The sequence below is a fragment of the Astyanax mexicanus genome, chromosome 5, assembly GCF_023375975.1.
Source record: "Astyanax mexicanus isolate ESR-SI-001 chromosome 5, AstMex3_surface, whole genome shotgun sequence".
Taxonomy (NCBI): domain Eukaryota; kingdom Metazoa; phylum Chordata; class Actinopteri; order Characiformes; family Acestrorhamphidae; genus Astyanax; species Astyanax mexicanus.
The window spans coordinates 6,230,607-6,253,795 of record NC_064412.1 but is presented as its reverse complement, the minus strand read 5'-3'; the positions used below and the strand labels follow the sequence as shown (position 1 = coordinate 6,253,795).

Genomic DNA, 23,189 nt, shown 5'->3' with positions numbered 1-23,189 from the left:
TTTAAGGCAACCGGTTTCCTCAAATTTTTGTAAGTAAATTCAACTTATTGGGGCTACTTGGTTTATGTATTTTTATTTTATTTTGCTCCAGGGAGTCCTATTCTATTGGCGATACTTCTCTGCAGGGACCAGACAAGCTATGTTTGTGTGTGTATGTGTGTGCATTTGCACATCTATGTCAGTAATGGGTGCTTATGGGATGTTGGGAATTGTATTAGAAGGGTGTCCACAAACATTCGGACAAAACATAGTGCACTTTGTTTCTCAGAAAGATATTTGCTGTTGAGTGATGACATCACAACAAATAGAGTAAAAATTGTGTGGGTTTTATTCCCAAGGTATCACTTTCACAAATATTGTCACGCATGAGATTGTTTTTCTCAGTATAAGGTTATGGTTAGAGATTAATACAACAAGCTTATTATGAAATGTTTGGAAAAACTAGTCCTTCTGGTTTTCATAACAACTATTACATTACATTACATTACATTACATTACATTTGGCAGACGCTTTTGTCCAAAGTAAAATAATGTAATGTAATGTAATAATGTAAAATAAGTTTAAAGGAAAAACATCTTTGGATAGGGATAAAAGGAGGACAAAGGGGAATAATAGGATAGAGGAGTGAAGGAGGGGAAGAAGGAAATGAGGTTAGAAGTAGTTAGTTAGTTAGAGGTGTTAGGAGAGTAAGAGCTCTTTGAAGAGCTCTGTCTTCAGGAGTTTATTAAAGATAGTGAGAGATTCTCTTGATCTGGTAGTAGAAGGTAGTTAGTTAGAGGTGTTAGGAGAGTAAGTGCTCTTTGAAGAGCTCTGTCTTCAGGAGTTTATTAAAGATAGTGAGAGATTCTCTTGATCTGGTAGTAGAAGGTAGTTAGTTAGAGGTGTTAGGAGAGTAAGTGCTCTTTGAAGAGCTCTGTCTTCAGGAGTTTATTAAAGATAGTGAGAGATTCTCCTGATCTGGTAGTGGAAGGTAGTTTGTTCCACCATTGGGGAACTCTGTATGAGAACAGTCTGGATTGCTTTGTGTGAATGTTTGGCAAAGCGAGGCGACGTTCACTGGAGGAGCGCAGCGGGCGGGAGGTAGCGTAAGCCTTCTGGAGCGAGTGCAGGTAGGAAGGAGCCTGTTCTGTCATCACCTTGTAGGTGATTGTAAGAGTTTTGAATTTGATGCGAGCATCAACTGGTAGCCAATGGAGCTCAATGAGCAGCGGGGTGACATGTGCCCGTTTTGGCTGGTTGAAGACCAGACGTGCTGCTGCGTTCTGGATCATCTGGAGTGGTTTTACTACGCAGGCCGGGAGGCCAGTTAGCAGGGCATTGCAGTAGTCGAGGCGTGAGATGACGACCGCTTGCACCAGGAGTTGGGTGGCCTGTTGCGTCAGGAACGGTCTAATTTTTCGGATGTTATAGAGCGCAAAGCGGCAGGACCGAGCAACTGAGGCCACATGGTGCGTGAAGGAGAGTTGGTCATCAACCAGAACACCCAGGTTCCTAGCAACCTTAGACGTTATCTGCTCTTTTCTACATAGAAAAATATTTCCTGCAAGTGATAAAGAGGTCTGTGTGTTGCTGAATGCTTCTGCCACATTGTGTAGTCAAATATCAAATTATTCATGCGGAGCTGATTTACGAGAAACACCTGTTTATCGTATTCCTTTGCTATAGAATTAATTTAAATAATGGGTTAATTCAATGTTTATGTGCACTAATATAAGTGTAAGGCCAAAACCTTAACTGTGGGATTCAGTCATATCAACTATTGAAGGTGGAATATGGAGCTAGACTAGCATTTTATTCCACCATTAAAGCTCCCCATTAAACTCAGTAATTCAAAACATTATCAAAACAATATTCTAATTCTAAATTCTATATTCTAAATTACGCTGAGATATTAAAATAATAAATTAAAAAGGGCTCTAGTCTAGTCTACCACACATAAAACCACATCAAAAATTATAATTGTCTCCCTCCCACAAAAACAGGCACATACTGGTATTTAGAAAATTCAAATCATAATTGTAATTATGAATAATCATATTGTTATACATTTTAAGCGATTGACACCACTTAAATACTTAAACATATTTTATATTATATTTATATTTTGCTAATCTAACACCGATTATTTTTTATATTTAAGCGCCCATTATTCAAATATTAATATTAAAAAGAAAAATGTGATTAATTCTTAATTTTTAATTATTGACCCCAATAGTCATAGCAGTAGTTATACTCAAGTGTATAGATTATTATACAGCTCTGGAAAAAAATATGAGTTTCTTTGATTTTATCAAATTGAAAACCTCGGGAATATAATCAAGAGGAAGATGGATGATCACAAGCCATCAAACCAAACTGAACTGCTTGAGTTTTTGCACCAGGAGTAAAGACATAAAGTTATCCAAAAGCAGTGTGTAAGACTGGTGGAGGAGAACATTCTAAATTGAATGAAAACGGTGATTAAAAACAAGAGTTATTCCACCAAATATTGATTTCTGAACTCCTAAAACTTTATGAATATGAACTTGTTTTCTTTGCATTGTTTGAGGTCTGAAAGCTCTGTATCTTTTTTTGTCATTTCAGCCATTTCTCATTTTCTGCAAATAAATGCTCTGAATAACAATATTTTTTGGGGGGAATTTGGGAGAAATGTTGTCTGTAGTTTATAAAATAAAACAACAATGTTCATTTTACTCAAACATAAACCTATAAATAGTAAAATCAGAGAAATCAGAGTGGTCTTTTTTTGTATATATAATTTTTTTGTCTGCTACTGAGAGGGACTATGCACCTAAGTTGTTCACTCACCTGAACACCTGAGTAAATGATGTAAGTGATAATAATGTGGCAATAAACTCAATTTGATTTGATTTGGGTTGAAAATGTGTAGTACATTGGGCCATGGGCCAATTAGTTCCGTAAAGAACAAATTGGAACTTTTTGGAATAGAAATGTTTTTTTTACAAACATTCAACAAGTACACGAAGCTCATACTTAACTACTTAATGTAAAACAGTCTTCTGTATGTGGTTTCTACGACTGTGTGTCACACTGTATCTATAGAAACCTGGAAAAAAAAACATTGTAAATAGATGTCTGGCACTTCTTTATAAACATGATGTAATGCAGTGTTAGAAACCACATAAGCAAGTCTATTTAAGATCACTTCACAACTTGGTGTGGTTTGAGGCGAGTGTGATCATTTGGGCATGCACTCTGTATAGGGTACTCTGTGAGTACTTGTTGGCTACATTAATCTCACTGCTTGATTGAGCACCAAATATGATATACAGGTGAATCTCAAAAAATAGAATATCGTTGAAAAGCTATTTTATTTCAGTAGCTCAGTCAAAAAATCATATATTATATAGATGTTTTACACACAGAGTGATCTATTTTAAGTGTTTATTTATATTTTATTGTCAATTATTATGGCTTACAGCCAATGAAAACCCAAAAATCAGTGTCCCAGAAAATTTTCTTAGAATATTATATAAGACCAATAGGTACTTTTAGCAGTGTGCCAGGTCCTGCTGGAACATGAAATCCTCATCTCCATAAAAGTTGTCAGCAGAGGGAAGTATGAAGTGCTGTAAGATTTTGTGGAAAAACAAAACTGCACTGACTTTAGACAGTGGGTCAACACCAGCAGATGACATGTCTCTCCAAACCATCACTGATTGGTGGAAACTTCACACTAGACCTCGAGCAGTTTGGACTGTGTGTCTCTCCACTCTTCCTCCAGACTCCCATGATTTACAAATGAAATGTAAAATTTACTGATGATCAGTGATGGTTTGGAGAGACATGTCATCTGCTGGTGTTGATCCACTGTGTTGTATTATCAAGTCTAAAGTCAGTGCAGTTTTGTTTTCCTGCAAAATCTTACAGCACTTCATGCTTCCGTCTGCTGACAACTTTTTATGGAGATGTGGATTTTATTTTCCAGCAGGACTTGGCACACTGCCCACACTGCCAAAAGTACCAATGGGTCCTAAATAATATGCTAACTTTGTATGATACAGACACTTATGACAATAGATCACTCTGTGTTTAATACATCTATATAATATATAAGTTTCACATTTTGAACTGAATTACTGAAATAAAGTAACTTTTCAATGATATAAATTTTTTTTGAGATGCAGCTGTAGTAGTAACTGAATTTGGGGTTAAAGTGGATGGTGTAAACTTGTACATTTGATTTTCTGAACTGAACTTGACTGAACTTTTTTTTATTGTGGTTCCAGTTGCATGGATACAGAGGACGAGATGCTCTAGCGCTGCAGGTCTTCATCGGGACGGCTGATGATCGAGCCGTGAGGCCACACGCCTTCTACCAGGTTCACCGCATCACCGGCAAGACCGTCACCACCAGCAGCCATGAGAGAATTCTTCACGGAACCAAGATTCTGGAGCTGCCGCTGGAACCCAAGGACAACATGCGGGCAGTGTAAGAATAATAAATACTTCTTCTTTCATTTCTTGCAGGTGCTGTTTTTGTACAATGGCTACTGTGTTGTAGGATTTATGGAAGGGCCTACCCAAAGTCAGGTGGACACTGTGCGATTTTTTAATCGAGTGTGTTTGAATCGTTGCGTATAGCTTTGCAAACTTTTGCGCTGTTGTGCTCTGAAATTCCACGTAAAAAAAATACATGTACATGGACTCACAGGTTGCTGAGAGAGCGTGGACTCTTTTGTCCATTTTACTGAGGGTATTAGAGGTATGCTGTCTTGTCCACTCCCTATGTGTTTTCAGTTATTTGAATTTTGTCTGCTGGTTAATTATGGGTTATTATTAGGTTAAATATCCAGTATCAGTATGTAACAGTCTATGCAATCTACAACACTGGTTTTCCTCTTTCTATATTATATGTAGATGGATGACATAAAAGGTTTTCATGACCTGCTGCGTATATCAAGTAGAAGAAGTTTCTACAATTATCCAGAAGCAAGATACCCATATGAGAAAGGCCATCTATCCACAAAAAAGGCTTTTATATGGGCATATTTGCAGTGAATTTTGGGAAAACAGTCCATGACATTAAGAGATCGGCTCATAAGACTCAAGCTCTCGCTGTAAGACAAGCAACCAAAATTTCTGGTATGTCATTAATCCCCCCTCGTATCCGACTGCTCAATCGCAGCTCGTTTGGGCAGTTAATCTGACATAGATTCCTCTCTCACACTGCACAACAAATGACTCACAATGAAGCTAAAATTAAGCCTTGAAATTTAGTTGTATTCGACCAGATTGGGCTTAAAATCAGGCTAAAATCTTGATCCCATAGTACATGCCTTTTGCTTTTAACATCAAGGTAGCTGCGCCATTAAAATAGCAATACACCTTTAAGAGTAGGACACCTTTTATCTCATTTTCTCCCAATATACACAGCCAATTACACAACCAACTCATTAGGACTCCCCCTATCACTAGTGATGGCCCAACACCAGAAGAGTGAAGACTAGCACATGCCTCCTCCGATACATGTGAAGTCAGACTTGGCCTCTTTTTAGACTGCTGCTGATGCAGTATTGCTAAGTAGCATCACCGCGCTAACACTCGGAGGAAAGTGCAGCGACTCAGTTCTGATGCATCAGCTCACAGACGCCTTGTGCTGATCCACATCACCCTAGGAGTGCTGAGGGGAAAGAGCATCATCTACTGTACCCACCCAGAGAGAGCAAAACCAATTGTGCTCTCTCAGGGCTCCTGCAGATGATGGCAAGCTGCATTAACAGGAACACACTGATTGGTTAATCATGATTAACTAAGAGAATTAATAGATAATGTCTTTTCACATCATTACAATATTAAAGACACACTGACAATCCCAAAATTATGGTATTAATGTCTAGAAAAAGACACTTGACAAAGAAACTCTAATAGACTAACACTAATAACACATTTTGCTCTTAAAAGTAAAGCTCTTTCTTGTATGTCTTTCCTATAAACTGTATAAATCATTTCTGTAGAGCTGCTTTGTAACAATATCAGTTTGTTAAAACTGAAAACTGTCCAAATAAAGTTGAATTTGATGTGGTTTCAAACAGTACACAAAATTTACTGTTTCTCCACTTTCCCAAACCAGATTAATCTGATCTGCTGGCATCCTTTTGCTAATTCTATTTATTTTCAGTTTTTTATTACAGATTATTGTTATATTATGCTGTTAAAGATACGTACAGATTGCACAGTATTGTCTGAACACACAGTGATTAAAGCGTGTATCACACCTGGCTGTTTCAGTGTGGACTGCGCCGGCATTCTGAAGCTAAAGAACGCTGATATCGAGCTGCAGAAAGGCGAGACAGACGTCGGACGTAAGAACACACGGGTTCGCCTGGTCTTCCGGGTCCACGTGCCTCAGCCTGGGGGTCAGTGGCTCTCTCTCCAAGTGACCTCCAATCCCATTGAGTGCTGTAAGTAAGCGAATCACTGCTTAATTACATCATAAATACATTAATTCAGTGTAACACAGTGTAAAGGAACCTATGTAACGGTTCTGATGCATGGATGCGCTGCCACTATGATCAGGAGATCACTGGTTTAAATCCCGTTCATGCAGCTCGGCATCAGCTGCCGGAGCCCCGAGAGAGCACAATTGGTCTTGCTCTCTCTGGGTGGGTATAGTAGCTTTCCCATTTAGGATGACGTAGATCAGCACAAGGCTGCATCTGTGAGCTGATGTATCAGAACCGAGTTGCTGCGTTTTCCTCCGAGCGTTAGCGTTGTGACGATACTTGGTAATGCTGCATCAGCAGCAGTTCAAAAAGACTCTTAACTTCATATGTATCGGAGGAGGCATGTTTCTAGCTAAATTGGGGTGAAAAATAGGAGAGATTAAAAAAGAAATCTTAAAAAGAAATTATGAATAATGAATACTACTGCATATAGGGCTGGACAATATATCGTTTTAGCATTATCATTTTTCTCTGATTTTAATATAAATCAATATTATTAACATAAATCAATAAAAAGCTTATGAATGTCAGAAATTCAACACTAAAAGAGTTTAATTTGTAAGTTAGAGATAAGTTTATATGAGAACCACCACCAAAATGTTAACACTTTACAAAGTGTTGGAACAACTAACACCAAATAAGTGTTATAAAACTAACATTTTAACATATAAATGTAAAATATTTACATTTATATTTTATCTAAATTATGTCATTTATATTATTATTTATCATTTATATTTTATATTATTGATTATGTAAAATATCTCATTTTTATGATTTATTATGTCGTTAAAACAACATAGTTTGTCATAATTATGAAATGAACATCTCGTAATTATGAGAAAGTATCTCGTTTTTATAAGTTATTATGTTGTTATTTCATGATTACGACATAGTATGTCCTTTTAACAACATAACTAGTAAAAACGAGTTACTTTCTTATAATTACGAGATGTTTATTTCATAATTATGACACACTATGTTGGTTTAACAACATAATAATTGGTTTAAATGAGATATTGAAGAATATTTTTTTAATCATAAGTGGCAGCAATAAGCTTCCGTACTTATCAAACATGAAAGCTTTTTTATGAAATCCTTAAGATTTAGTGGTGTAATGTCAGGCAGACAAATGACAAAGATCCTGGCCTGTTAAGGTGTTAAAAGGGTTTATAAATATTTTTAGTAGTTTATAAATGGTTATTAATTAGATTGTAAGGACTATTAAAACATTAATAAGCAGTTATAGCACACAAATAGAAAGGGCAGTGGCCTGTCATTTGCCAAATAGTGAATCCACATTGAGTTATACAGTCAAACCTCAGATCTTCACTGTTGAACTTGTGCAATATTGCAATATCTGATAACATCTGATAATATCAGCCCAGAATAATAGATTGATTTATGTCTGTTCTGCATGTTGCAGCTCAAAGATCTGCACATGAGCTTCCAGCTGTGGAGAGGCAGGATGTGGACTGCTGCTCAGTGCTGGGTGGCCTGCAGATGATCCTCACCGGACAAAACTTTACCTCTGAGTCCCGGGTGATCTTCACCGAAAAAACACAAGGTGTGTAAAGTGTATAAGCTTAGAACAATACCCTTAACCTTCTGTGACACAGTGTTGCCCACATTTTTGGTTATTATACCATAACATACCTTATTTTTCATGTATTTCTTTGTTTATTTATTTTTAATATGATGTTAAAAGGCAGGGGCGTTGCCTGGCCTGGGCTTCTGGGGCTTTAGCCCCGAATAATTTTCCAGTAGCCCCGAATCCTTTCACTCAGCTCAGCTGTATTATTAATGAGGAGACAGGCTACTGAGCGCTGTGTGGACGGAAAATCTCCTAACGCTAATAACGGAGCCAGTTCAAGGATAAGGTTCCACCTTTCAAGAGAAACAGCCAATCAGCTTGCTGGTTTTGCGTTGTCGGTGGGCGAGTAGGAAAGCCCCCCCACCTGTTAAAAGGCATACATACATATAAGTGGGTCATAAATTTAAATATGTAGCTACAGTGGTAGCTTTCTTTCATGATTTCTTATTTTTTTCAGATCATCAAACAAATTTAAACACAAAACACAAGTACACACAAAAGGCAGTTTTTAAATGAAAAAAGTTTTTTTATTATTAAAGGAGGAAAAAAATCAAACCTACATGGCCCTGTCTAATAAAGTGTTTGTCCTTCAGTTAAAACCTAACTTAACTGTGGTTTATCACATCTGGGTTCAATTTCTCTAACCACACCCAGACCTGATTACTGACACACTTGTTCTTAATCAATGAATCCCTCAAATTCAGGAACAAAAGAGAAAAAATTAAGTGATATTTTTAAAACACTTTTTAACACAGGGCCATGTAGGTTTGGATTTTTTTTAACTGCATTTTTTACTGTGTTTACTTGTGTTGTCTTTGAGTAGTATTTAAATTTGTTTGATGATCTGAAACATTTAAGCGTGACAAACATGCAAAAAACACTTTTTACAACACTGTATATGTGCAAGAATATGTAAAGGATTGTTTTTGGCTGTTTATATTTTTACCATATTCTTATTGTAAACTTACTTAAGCAGTGTTTTTATTAGTTGCTTTTAGGCAATGTCTGAAACTGAAATCTGATTCAGATTATCAATTTGTTATAAAAATTTGATATATTCACAGGGACTCCCAAGCTTTATTTTTTTTAAATATATCAATCAATCAATCAATCAACCTTTATTTCCACTCGGCAATACATTGAGGGTAACCCTCATTTACAATGCAGCTGAGCATTTACAACTTAAAGGGACTGAAAAATTAATTTTAATTAAAATTAATATCAAGTATTTAATCAGATTAAAGGTGAAACAAGAAACTTCATTAACACAACAATGAAAATTAAATGGTAAGGGCATTAGAAAAAACAGCAAAGAATATAAGATTTAATTAAGAGAAACAGAGTGGACAGATTAAAATGTAGAGCAATAAAACATACAGAAAATATATAAAAATAATAAAATATTATAGTTGGATAACTTTATGCCACTCCTGGTGCACAAATTCAAGCAGTGTGTAAGACTGGTGGAGGAGAACATGATGCCAAGATGCATGAAAACTGATTTCTGAACTCTGAAAGCTCTGTATCTTTTTTTGTATCTTTTTTGTTATTTCAGCCATTTCTCATTTTCTGCTAATAAATGCTTTAAATTACAGTATTTTTATTTTGAATTTGGGAGAAATGTTGTCTGTAGTTTATAGAATAAAACAACAATGATCCTTTACTCCAAACATAAACCTATAAATAGCAAAATCAGAGAAACTGATTCAGAAACTAAAGTGCTCTCTTTATTTATTTTTCCAGAGCTGTATACAGTAGTTTATGCCATAGAGGGTTAATAGAACTGTGGGCTTCATATCTGTTAACTTCCCCATCGTCTCCAGCAGTGCTGGTTAAGTGTGCTGTGAGACCTCGGGGCATTGTTCTCGGCGAGAGGACGGCATTAGCATGTCATTTGTTTTGGAGTTGTATTCGTGTTGTTTGCATATCAGGTTGGAGCCAGCCTGTGGGTTTGCATTGTACACTGTAGTCTGGTTAGGTCAACGCGCTGCTTCTGATGCAGCAGCGCAAGAACGGGAAACAGTCTGATAACAGGCTTGCAAAGTAGCAACACACACACACACACACACACACATACACATCACACACGTCACTTTTTGTCAGTGTTTACAGAGAAAGTCGACAGACCTCAGAGCCCACACCTACTCGCTTTAGTTAAAAAGGTAGGCCTACACTGTCATCCTGTAATTACAGTCTGAATCATACATTCAAACCATTCAAACTGGAGTGTTGTTCTCCTGCCAGACTTTGATTTGTATAAAATGAAGGCCATTAGAGTAAAACAATTAAAAGCAGGGACAAATCAACACAGTTTGATTTGAGTACAAAGCGAAGTACAAAGTGCTGAACCTTATAATTCCAGACATCCCAAGTTGCAAAAGTTGATTTCAGGGAGGTTCCCTTCCCCCACCCTCCCACCCCGCCAATAAAAAAAACAGAACAAAAAAAACTTGCACACACCAAAGGATAACGAAACTTTACTTTACTTTTATTTTAATTCATTTTCCTTTTTTTTTATTAAATTTAGAGTATTCAGAGGTTAAATGAGTTTTATATTTTTTCTTTTTGGAAGGCCCTGCCTCTGCTTTCCCTGCCTCCACCATGATCTGCTTTCTCTCACTCACTGAACAAATCCCGTCCGGGAGGGGGGGAAAACACTGCCCGCTCACACTAAAAACTGATTGGCTGTCTCACAGACTCTTTGCAGAGAACAGGCCAATCAGAACCCTCTCTGTTTTCTCTCTCTCCTTCCCAAACGCGATTAGAGAAAAAGTCTGTGGCCTGTGTGCGAGTTTGGGGCACTCGTTCTGAATTCCGGGAGATTATATGTGACTCGCGGGCATCAGGGAGCCACTACCCAAATGCAGGAGACTTGGTTTGTCTGTAACTCCCGACACTCGACAGTTTTAAAACCCTATATGAAACACAAGCCTACCCGAGGAATTACAATACAAGCATGAGCAGCGTACAGATAGACTAAACCAAGGTCATATTTTACTGTGTTAATTTAATACAGCTCTGGAAAAAATAGGAGATGATAAGTTTCTTCGATTTTCCCCGAAATGAAAACCTCTGGAATAAAATCAAGAGGAAGATGGATGATCACAATTCTTTTCCATATCTAAATATAAAAATGCACTTATACAAACAGGAAGAGAAGGAGTGTACGGATAAACAGAGTTAAACACCCAAGCCAGATGTTAACATGTTAATTTAATACATTGCCGTACAATAATTAAAATCTGAATCATGCATTTAAACCATTAAACCATTAAAAGCCAGAGACTTTGACTAGTATAAAATTAAGTACAGTAGAGTATTCTTGGTATACATGCACATGTTAACCCCCATCATGTTTTTATTGCGATTTAAAATAGGAACCACCTTTAGAAAAAGTGATTTTAGCAGTATTTAGCAGTAGGCTATAGATCTTTTGAACATTGTTTAAACCACTGATACAAATACAAGGAATAAACCCAGTACAGTTACTGCAGTAATTTAATACATTGTCTTACTGTAATTAAAATTGGATGCTTTTGGTCCATTTAAATTGTAAAGTGTTCCTTTGCCAGAGACTTTGTTTTGTACAAAACTAAGCACAGTAGTGTCAACAGTATAAATGCACAGGTTGATTTAAGTACAAAGCTAAGTGTTATACACTGTAAGCCCAGATAAGTTGAATTTACTTTAAAAAAATTAGGAAACTTAACTAAAAAAGTTAAGTAATGGGTTAAGAAAACTTAAGTCAGCACTACTTAAAAAATCAAGTTATTACAACTAAAGGGGAACTTTTATTTTTGTTATACTGTAAGACCGGATAAGTTGAGTTTACTTAACTTTATTAAGGCAGCCGGTTTGCTCAATTATTTAAGTAATGGGGAATGAAAACTTGAGTTAGCATTAATGAAAACATCAAGTTATCACAACTAAACGGGAAGTTGATTTGTTTCTAAGGTAGCCCAGGGGGAATCACTACACACTGATGGTGAGTGTTAGTCAGAAACAGTTGGACACACCCAGTATGCAAATAGATTGTGACAGGAGCTGTTAATGGCAACAGACTAAACTTAGTTATTATAAGTTGTTTCAACTCAAAGATCTCAGTTTGAATAGTACAGAATTTGTGCCCACAGATGTTCAATTTAAATGTTTTAATTGCCATTTAAATTGGGAACCTCCTTTAAGAAACATGCCTTTATTTTTTTAACCTTCATCTAAAAGGTTATTTCTTAAAATCTATATAGCACTTATACAACAGAAGGAGTGCACAACTAGGCTAAACCAAGGTCTTTATATAATTTAAATCTGAACCATGCATTTGAACTATGTAAATGGGAGTGTTGTTTACATTTACAACATTTAAGAGTAAACAGTAGTGTAAACCTAGTATAAAAGCACAGGTTGATTTAAGAGCTAGGGTACATTTGATTGTTTTATTTACTGTAAAGGGGAACTACCTTGAAGAAAAGTGTTATAAACAGCTTTTGTTCTTTTTAACGTAACGTACAGGCCATTTCCTAAAGCGTAAAACACTCACACAGTACGAATTAGTGCACAGAGTGCACAGTTATAGTAAACACAGGTCAAATGTTGTGTTAATTCAAACCACAAGCCTGGTTCAACTGTAAAGAGCACAGCTGAGATATTACAGACACGCTGTGCATTTTTCTTTTTTTTATATACTGGTTAGTGAATATAGTTTTCAGCGCCATTTTCCATTGAGGTGTGCACTGTGGTGCTAAAGGATGTGGTTAGGCCGTGCAAAGATACGATCTACAAGCAGAGTCTTCTCTTTCCTTTCCTCTACACGGAGTGCGTAGGCAGCCAAACAGAGGTGTGAGGGGAGGGGGAGCGTTACCCACCGCACATGAAAGGGACTCTCTGCTGACTTTGCCTACGCACCAGAGTCACGGAAAGGATGCAGTGGGAGTGGAGTTTGTTGTGGCACCGAACAATAGAATCAGAAGCTAGAGATCATTGGTGTAAAAGGCGATTATGAACCGTGAGAGGGAAGGAACAGTGGAAAATTACAGTATTACAGTATTAAAATGAGTTATTCATGAGTTATTCAGCAAGTCATCTAAACACTTAAACCGTAAAGCCCTTTCTAATGTTTTACTTAGGCCCAATCCCATTTCACCCATTGGCCCTACCAATTACCCATACCTCTCTGTTTTGCACATGGGACATTCCAGGATTTTGGTACATTTCCTGTCCCACCACTTACATTTCAAATGTTCATATCCAAAATATCTAAATGATAATGAAAATAAACAATTTTTTTGTGAACAATGTACTTGTTATAAGACAAACTGTAAAATTTGATGGAAAAATAAGCTCCTTAGATATTATTCAAAAGACAGAATACCTTTGAACCACCTCAAAAAATGGCCGTTTTCTCTTGTCCCACACATTGGGTGACCAACTCCTTTGGCAAATTTAACAATTAAAATAAGCTCTAAATAAATGACTTCCTCTTGTATATTGTTGATATGCATCTCCTTTACTTATGAAAACTTATTTGGTCTACATTGTTTTGCATGTTACAATTTTTAGGCTATTAAGTTGTGTCCCACAACATGCGCGCAACCCTGTTACCATAAGGAATTTTACCTGGCAGAGAAAGAGTTAAAAATATTTGTCTACTGCCACAAAGGAAGTGACATCACAAGGACATTTTCTGCCCACATGGCAAGACCAAGAGTAACTGCTCTAACAATTTTCAAACGTTTTTCCAAATATGTTTGTCCAAGTTGTGTGTGTCACTCAGTGAACGCAACCCTGTTACTCATATTGTAAGACTACTAATGCGTAGAGTCTAAATGTACTTTATATACTTATATAACCATGTTTGTCCTTGATCTTGTATACATAGCTAAATTTTACAGTTAGCATCTGTTCCTGGGGTAAACCACAACTTAGTCTAGATTTGCAACCCTGTTACTCGCAACTGTGTTACCAAATATATTGCATAATCTAATTGAAAAAACTGCTTTGATACCTGAGCTTGACGAATTAAACTTTTTGATAGTCTGTTATCTGTATTTAATAAATATATGACTATAAATGATCAAATTAAAGATCAAATTTTCAAAAGTGACCACCCCTGAAATGTACCAAAATCCTGGAATGTCCCACATGCTCACCAAGGGGTAGGGGTGTCCCGATTCTTGTTAGGCTGGAGGGGTAGATTAGGGGAAGAGATAGGGGCTTGTTTGCCCTTCGTACAGAGATTTTACAGATGCACACTTCAAACCGAGGGGTATTAGAATTACTGGAGGTGGAACAAGTGACCAAAGCGACCAAAGAAACTTAAAAGTTAAAAGTGACGATTAGCACTATATTACACTCTGTGTAACAGAGTATTTAGCAGTTTAATTTTCTGACCGTTTAAGACTAAATGGAAAATTAGAATATTGGATGTAAACCGTAATTTACCGTTTACCGTACGTTTACCGTAAATTGTAGTGCAGTGTACAAAAAATAAGTTTTCATCCATTTTTTCAGTTTTATTATTATTTTTTTCATTTATGATTCACAATCAAAATCCCTTTTTATCAGATTTTTACATTTTTGCAATTTGAAAGTTGGATTAAACAACAAGTTTGTGTTACAAGATACAAAAATGGACAAATCTGAAAATCAAGATAAGATTCACCATTTCTTTCTTTTTTTTAAAGCTTTTTTAGTTTCTGTTTGCGAAAAGCTTAATTGAAAAACTCGATAATTGATAGAAATTGGATGGAAATCCATTTCTTCTTCATTTCAAATTTAGCTTGATACAGTCAGAAAATAAAACTGATAAATGTTGAGTTTGTTGTGGCACCGAACAATAGAATCAGAAGCTAGAGATCATTGGTGTAAAAGGCGATTATGAACCGTGAGAGGCAAGGAACAGTGGAAAATTACAGTATTACAGTATTAAAATGAGTTATTCAGCAAGTCATCTAAACACTTAAACCGTACAGCCCTTTCTAACGTTTTACTAACTGTCTTCACTATGGTTTGACTCTTGCAGAAGGCTTGGAAGTTTGGGAGGCAGAAGCTACAGTTGACGGAAAGAAGAGCCAAGCCGTAAGTATTCAACAGGGATGGACTATATGGCAAAAATTAATATCATAATATTTAATATATGATGTTTCTCAATGTCGATGGTTGATGCAAAAGTTCAACAAATTTCCAGAACCAGAATATGTTTTATATTTTGGATTCTTCAAAGTAGCACCTCTTGCTAAAAAGACAACTTTGCACATCTTGGCTGGATTTTCTCAGTCAGCTTTATGAGGTAGAGTCACCTGCAATTCAGGCTTTCAGTTAACAGCTGTGCTGAACTCATCAAGAGTTAATTACTTAAATGGAGAGCATCAGTTGTAAAGTTGTGAAAAGGTAGAGTTACAGGTTTACAGTGAATAGCTAGCTCTATTTGAGTGGATAGTGAATAGCCCTAATATAAGAAGCAAGAACTTCTCAACTTAAAATAAAAGTAAATATTTTAAGAAATGATCAAGAAAGTCAATTAGTCAAATTTTAAGAACTTTAAAAAATTGTCAAGTGCAGTCACAAAGCCCAACAAAAACATTATGATGAAACTGGCTCTCATCAGGATCGCCCCAGGAAAGGAACAGCAAGAGTTTCCTCTGTTGTACAGGATAAGAAGTTCATCAGAGTTACCAGCCTCAGAAACTGCAAGTTAACAAGCAGCTCCCCAGATAAGAGCATCTAAATGCTTCTTCACAGAGTATTTTGGTTGGTTTAACACTTTTAAGTTTCTACATGATTCCTTATGTGTTCCTTCATAGTCTGATAGATCACTTCAGTATTTGCTTTAAAATGTAGGAAAAAATACAAACTTTTGACTGGGACTTTATATCCACCACCCATAGCGTACTATCAATATTAAATATTATGATATTTAAAGACATTTAAATGTGGCTGGAATATAGTCAAGAGGAAGATGGATGATCACAAGCCATCAAACCAAACTGAACTGCTTGAATTTTTGCACCAGGAGGGATTAGCACACAGTTATCCAAAAGCAGTGTGTAAGACTGGTGGAGGAGAACATAATGCCAAGATGCACGAAAAACTGTGATTAAAAACCAGGGTAATTCCACCAAATATTGATTTATGAACTCTTAAAACTTTATGAATATAAACTTGTTTTCTTAGCATTATTTGAGGTCTGAAAGCTCTGGATCTTTTTTTGTTATTTCAGCCAGTTCTCACTTTCTGCAAATAAATGCTCTAAATTACAATATTTTTATTTGGAATTTGTGAGAAATGTTGTCCTACACTCTAAGAAATATAAGTACAGATTTGTACCTAAAAGAGTACAAAGCTTGTCGCTGGGGCTGTACCTTATATTGAGGTTCAAAAAAGTACCTTTCAGTGAAAGTACTTTTTTGTACCCATGGTTTTTGTGCCAGTATAGATTATAAAGATTATAAACATTGTCATCAACTAAAAATGGCTCAAAAACTTGATGATCCAAAATTGTCTGGCTTTCAAATAAAAAATGTGCAATTTAAATATATATTGTTCATTAGTACAGTGATGCAGAATACTGAATGTACCTTTTGGCTGGTTAAATGGTACAAATCTGTACTTATTGCTGTTAGAAATGACTTTGTACTTCAGAGGGAACAAATCTGACCCTGTAAAGACCAATCTTGTACCTTTGAGGGTACAATTATGAAGAGTGTACCTTCAAGTACAAAAAAGTACTCATATCGTACCTCTGTTTTTTAGAGTGTAGTTTATAGAATAAAACAACAATGTTCATTTTACTCAAACATAAACCTATAAATAGCAAAATCAGAGAAACTGATTCAGAAACTGAAGTGGTCTCTTAATTTTTTTCCAGATCAGTATTTATCAAGTGTTGACACACAGAGAAAATACATCAACAGTGACAGATTTTGCTATTTTACTATTTAACTGTTATTGTTTCTATATCTTGGCCTTGTTTCTATATGTTTATTAAAACATACAGTCATATGAAAAAGTTTAGGCACCCCTATTATTCTTAGTCATTTTTAGTTCTAAATATTTGGGTGTTTGGAACAGCCATTTCAGTTTGATATATCTAATAACTGATGGATACAGTAATATTTCAGGATTGAAATGAGTATGGGCACCCTTATCATTTTATTGATTTGAATACTCCAAACTACTTTTTACTGACTTACTGAAGCACACAATTGGTTTGATAACCTCATTGAGCTTTGAACTTCATAGCCAGGTTTATCCAATCATGAGAAAAGGTATTTAAGGTGGCCAATTGCAAGTTGTTCTCCTATTTGAATCTGCTCTGAAGAGTGGCATCATGGGCTCATCAAAACAACTCTCAAATGATCTAAAAACAAAGATTGTTCAACATAGTTGTTCAGGGGAAGGATACAAAAAGTCGTCTCAGAGATTTAACCTGTCAGTTTCCACTGTGAGGAACATAGTAAGGAAATGGAAGACCACAGGGACAGTTCTTGTTAAGCCCAGAAGTGGCAGGCCAAGAAAAATATCAGAAAGGCAGAGGAGAAGAATGGTGAGAACAGTCAAGGACAAAATGTATCACAATACGATAAAATATCAATATATTGCTCAGTTCTAGTATTCAAGCAATATAAGCCTAGATCTCACCAGATAAAACCGCACAGTCAGGAGCTGAATGTTTACTGTGTCTCTCTCAGAACATGCTCTACGTGAAAATTCCTCCATATCGGGACCACAGCATCTACCAACCGGCCAAAGTTAACTTCTGTGTGCTGAATGGGAAGAGGAAGCGCAGTCAGCCGCAGCATTTCACCTACATGCCTCTCTCAGGTGAATATCTGCTTTACACTTTTTTACACTTAATGTGTTTTCAGAAACACCCGACACAGAGCAACAAGAGGCCTAAAGAGGTCACATGACTCATTTCACAATATGGGACATGAGAATTAAAGCTCACCTTCCGCGAAAATCCGATTTTTCTTGTTTTTTGTGGAATACAGTAGGTCTCTCCGAGTTGAATGTGTACACCTGCACATTAAACTGTTTTGCAGCCCCCATTGTCTGCAGGAGCTAAGCAAAGAAATCCCCCCTCCCCCCCTCCGAAAAACGGGTGAATTTTGAATTATCTTTCTGCCTACGTAGGCAGAAACTCACAGACCAGCCCACCTTGGCTCGAGAAACTCCCAGAGGCGGAGCTGAAGCGACGCAACATCACCGCTCATCAGTTAGGAGGTGGGAGGCAGTGAGCGGCAGAGCGGTGGAGGGGCGTCGCAGTGCTCCTAGCCAATCAGAGGAGAGATATTTGCATGCTGTTTGCATGTATAAATATTCATGAGCAAAGCTGGAATCCGGTCATTTTGGACACACCCCTAAAACAGTCCATTAAAAAAGAGCTATACAGAGACACCTGAGCACTTTTTTTTTACAAAAACGGCTCACATGTCATTCATTCATACTAGAGACCACAACTAGACATTTTAAAATGAAAGAAAAAACGACGGAAGGTGAGCTTTAAAGAACAGAAGAACGGAAAAAATAGCTATTATAAACCCATTTTGAGATTTTAAAGTTGTGAAAATTCTGAAAACAAAACTGCTAAACAGATATATACTAATTCAGAAGGAAGACAAAAGTTATCAAGAACAATAAATTATAAAATTTAGACTGATATACTGACTGATATTTTATGATGTTACACATTGTTTCAAATAGGTAGTTTATAAGAAAGATCAATGATGAACCAAAACCAAAATAATCAGAAAATAAATTTCAAATAATTTAAACAGGTGACAATGATTATAACTCTGGTGACCAGGAGCAGGAATGGCAACCAGCAGGAGTAGTGTAGTTTAAATATTATTAAAATAATTACCAATGTTTTAAAAAGGTTACAGGAGGGTTAGCCTGTAATGTTACAGAAAATAATGTTTCAGTAATGTTCTGAAAATGTTTGACATGATAATGGTTTGCATCACAACGTTATTAGAGCATTTCTTACATAACGTTTTCAGCTAGATGAATACTAACATTAAGGAAAAGTAATATTCCCACAAATTAAAATTAAAACATTGACACAAGTGATGTTGCAAAAATGTTTAATCCCATTAACAGACCTTGCCCGTATACGGTCTACCAGAGTAGGTGATATAAAACCCTTTTTCTCTGCATTAAAATAACTTATTTACATTCTAAAAACGTTAAGGGGTTTGGCGACTCTCCAACAGGACACTTGGAGAGGCTGCTGTTCACCTTATACACTTAATACACTTATTCATTTCAGATCAGATTTAAGAGAAATCAACACCAAATTCTGCATGTTTGAAAACAGATAGGAAAACTAAACAACCGTAAAGAAATTTAAGAACTGTTTGATATGTATTCAGTAAAATATTAATCATATTTTCTTTTACAATTACAATAAGGATTTTCAGTAAAGGTTCTTATCAAACATAAAAAAAACTTTTTAATTGAAATCCTTAAGATTTAGTGGTGTAATATTAGGCAGAAAATTGACAAAAATCCTGGCCTGTTGAGGGGTTAATATGCAATACCATATGTCTGTCTTTGTTAAAGAGCATAATACAAAGTATTTCAGCATGAAAGCGCATATTTATAATGTGTGACAGCACATTCTGAATCATTACTAAATCTCTTCTGTTTGTAACAAACCAAACCGTGTGAAAATTGGGTAAAAAATTGGTAGAATTGTGATTATTATAGATCAGGGGTGTCCAAACTTTTTATATATTTGAATATATTTATTTGAATAAATATATTTGAAGTCACGAGCGACAGACTCTATAATAAAACAAAAATTGAAATTTACCACTTTAAATAATACTTTTTTTCCTGATTACTTTCATTTACACACCATTTTACTTGACTTAATATCTTTATCTGTGACAGTGTTGTGTAAACTAAGATTGTTTAAATTGATTTTCATGATGTCTCTTAATATTCAACTCCTTAATTACGGCAACGTTTAGACTCTTTGGCCCGTTTTTCTGCGCTAGAAATGCACATCCTCTCGTTTTAGACTCTTTTGCTCCGTTTTTCTGCGCTAGAAATGCGCACCTTCTTCGCTTTTAGACTCTTTGGCCCGTTTTTCTGCGCTAGAAATGCGCACCCTCTCCGCTTTTAGACTCTTTTGCTCCGTTTTTCTGCGCTAGAAATGCGCACCCTCTCCGCTTTTAGATTCTTTGGCCCGTTTTTTTTTATAGATTATAGATATTAAACACCTTCCTCAGTGTAAATAAATGCACTGGGGGCGCATGGTTGACTCCTCCAATATGGCGGCCAGCTGATATGCCAGGAGGCAGACTATGTGGCGTCTATGTATACATGTCTATGGTTCTAACTATGTTCTCGTCGTCTTCTCAGTGCCGCTGATAAAGACGGAGCCAGTGGATGAGTATCAGTATCAGCAGCTTGACTGCGGCGTTTCTCAGATTTTGAGCATCTCTCCACAGTCCTGCCGTCACACCACCCAGCTCCCCTCCAGTGGCTGTTCTATCCCAGTTGTGGCAGCTTCCATCTCCCCGAGGGCCAGCCCAACCTTTTACCCACCAGCCTCAGGGTACCAGCTCCAGCACCCGCCAGCCCTCTACCAAAGCCAGGTGGAGGTCCTCAGCAGCAGCCCTGGCCATTACCAGCCCCCCCTGGATCACGCGAGCCCCCAGAGTCGTGCTAACCTAACCTCCCACCTCAAACCCACCAGCTACCAGCAGCACACTGTGGCTGGGCTTGGCTACGAAGCTGCTGCCTCTGTGTATCCAGGCCTGGAGGTGTCAGAGTTTAACCCCACGGTGACTCATCAGAGAGCCTTCGTGCAGAGGGCAGCCCCCGCCGCTGGAAGATCTCCTCCAGCACAGAGCTTCATCCAGCAAGGGTCTCGTTCTCCTGTGGAGCATCAGAGAACCAGCAGCCCTGCGAGAGTCACCGTCAAGCAGGAGAACCTGGACCAGGCGTATCTGGATGATGGTAAGCAGTACATTTTCCAGTTCTGATTAACAGAGGTTTCAAGTAATGAAGAACAAATACTTTTAGTAACTTAAACAGTTACTTTACTTAACCCTTTCAGACCCTGCATCCATTACAATGGACGTCATGTATTTTCCTATGTGTTAAATGTTTTGTAGCACAGAGCACTATTTGAGACCTGTTGTCCATCAGAATAGACCATAAAACAGCCAATAAACAAGTATATAAACCAATGAAACAGTAACTTGGCCCCGCCTACTGCACTAGAAAAGCATTGAGGCAATTGAGGCAAAGCCATATTTATGTAATATGTAATATTTACTAAGATAATGTGATTTTGAACACTTTTTATTCATGTTTAGGGATGGTTTATCACATAAAAAAGGTCAACATGAAACAAAATATTACACACAGGCTTGCAATGCAATAGAATTAAAAAAAAAAATAGAAATATTTTAGTCAGTTTGATTTATTTGCTGTATAGATTATATAGTATAATATTTGAGTTTCCTTTTCTGCGCATTTCAGACAGAAATCAGCATTCTTACATTTTTTCCATCACTGAACCTAATTCAGATCTGAAAGGGTTAAGTTATACTTCAGTGCAGTAATTATTTTACAGACAAATTTTTACTTGTACTTCTTACATGTTCACACTTTTATACCCCTTACATTTTAAAAATAGCCTTGTTACTCCTATTTAGCAGACGTATGTAGTCTAGTATGAAGATGATCCGTGCAGAGATTCAACAGAACTCCAGACAAACTCCAGTCCAACTAAGCTTTAACTTTAATATATTTACATTCTACTAAAATACATTCATTTACAATCAGCCTATATGCAGCTGAAACACTAGGGAACAGCCTAGTGCATCCCAAATTATATAATCAACATTAACATTTTAATATTTTAACATTATAGTCATTATGGCTTTTATAAAAATGTGTTTTTGGGAGGGGGGTAGTGCACTATGACTCTACTTTTATACTTTAAGTAGTTTTGAAAGCAGTACTTTTATACTTTTACTTAAAGAGTAAAAAGCTTCAGTTGACTTTTTAACTTCTACAGAAGTATACTGAACCCTAGTATCTAAACTTCTACATGCAGAGTTATGAATATAAATACATTTTACACCTTTGGTCTTTTGTAAATTAAATTAACTACTGTTATTAGATTCTCAGAAGCTTATCAACAACATATTAATGATGTACCAGCATACATAAGAACATTCAGTCGATCATCAGCTGCAGCTGAAACTGGGAGCTTAGTGCTTCCCAAATTTTTCAATACATCGAAATGATGCAGAGCCAAAATCAGTTTCTCTGATTTTGCTATTTATAGGTATATATGTTATTATTGGTATACATGTTGTTTTATTCTATAAACTACAGACAAAATTTATTCCAAATTCCAAATAAAAATATTGTCATTTAGATCATTTATTTGCAAAAAATGAGAAATGGCTGAAATAACAAAAAGATGCAGAGCTTTCGGACCTCAAATAATGCAAAAACAACAAGAAGTTCATATTCATAAAGTTTTAAGAGTTCAGAATTCAATATTTGGTGGAATAACCCTGGTTTTTAATCACAGTTTTCATGCATCTTGTCATGCTCATCTCCACCAGTCTTACACACTGCTTTTGGATAACTTTTACTAACTAATTTAATTGCAGCCTAAGGCATCTATCTTAATGTACTGTTCACAAACACACTGCCCAAACAAATGCTCTTCTCCTCCACAGGAAATAAATATACTCCGCTACAAGCAATTCTGTGGTATTTCATGCAAGATTGATTGCAAAACGTCTTTCTTTTGAATCTAATAATATCTGATCCAGCAATTTCTGCTGATGTTCATCTGATACCAGGGCTGGAAAAGTACACATAATCTGTTTTTAACTAAAATAACACTTTTATATCTATCCTCAGTTAAGTTCTTTAAGTGTTCTTCAGTAAAGGCATTAGTACAAGCCAAAATCAGCAAAAAAAAAAAGGAACTGTATGGGGAAAAATAATAAAAACACAGCGTTCATACATTTACAGGAGCATCTCAAAAAATGAGAATATCATTGAAAAGTTACTTTATTTCAGTAATTCGATTCAAAATCTCATATACTATATAGATGTATTACACACAGCGTGATCTATTTTAAGC

At 36.4% G+C, this 23,189-nt stretch overlaps 1 protein-coding gene across 1 annotated transcript in view; it reads left to right on the top strand.

The window, feature by feature from the left end:
• Positions 1 to 23,189, top strand: part of LOC103034389 (nuclear factor of activated T-cells, cytoplasmic 2) — a 40,617-nt gene that overhangs the window by 15,037 nt on the left and 2,391 nt on the right. The window contains exons 4-9 of the mRNA XM_022675581.2: positions 4,252 to 4,454; positions 6,254 to 6,426; positions 7,895 to 8,035; positions 15,081 to 15,136; positions 17,749 to 17,881; positions 20,432 to 21,031. Coding sequence (XP_022531302.2) covers positions 4,252 to 4,454; positions 6,254 to 6,426; positions 7,895 to 8,035; positions 15,081 to 15,136; positions 17,749 to 17,881; positions 20,432 to 21,031 — 1,306 coding nt within the window. The remainder of the gene's footprint in view (positions 1 to 4,251; positions 4,455 to 6,253; positions 6,427 to 7,894; positions 8,036 to 15,080; positions 15,137 to 17,748; positions 17,882 to 20,431; positions 21,032 to 23,189) is intronic.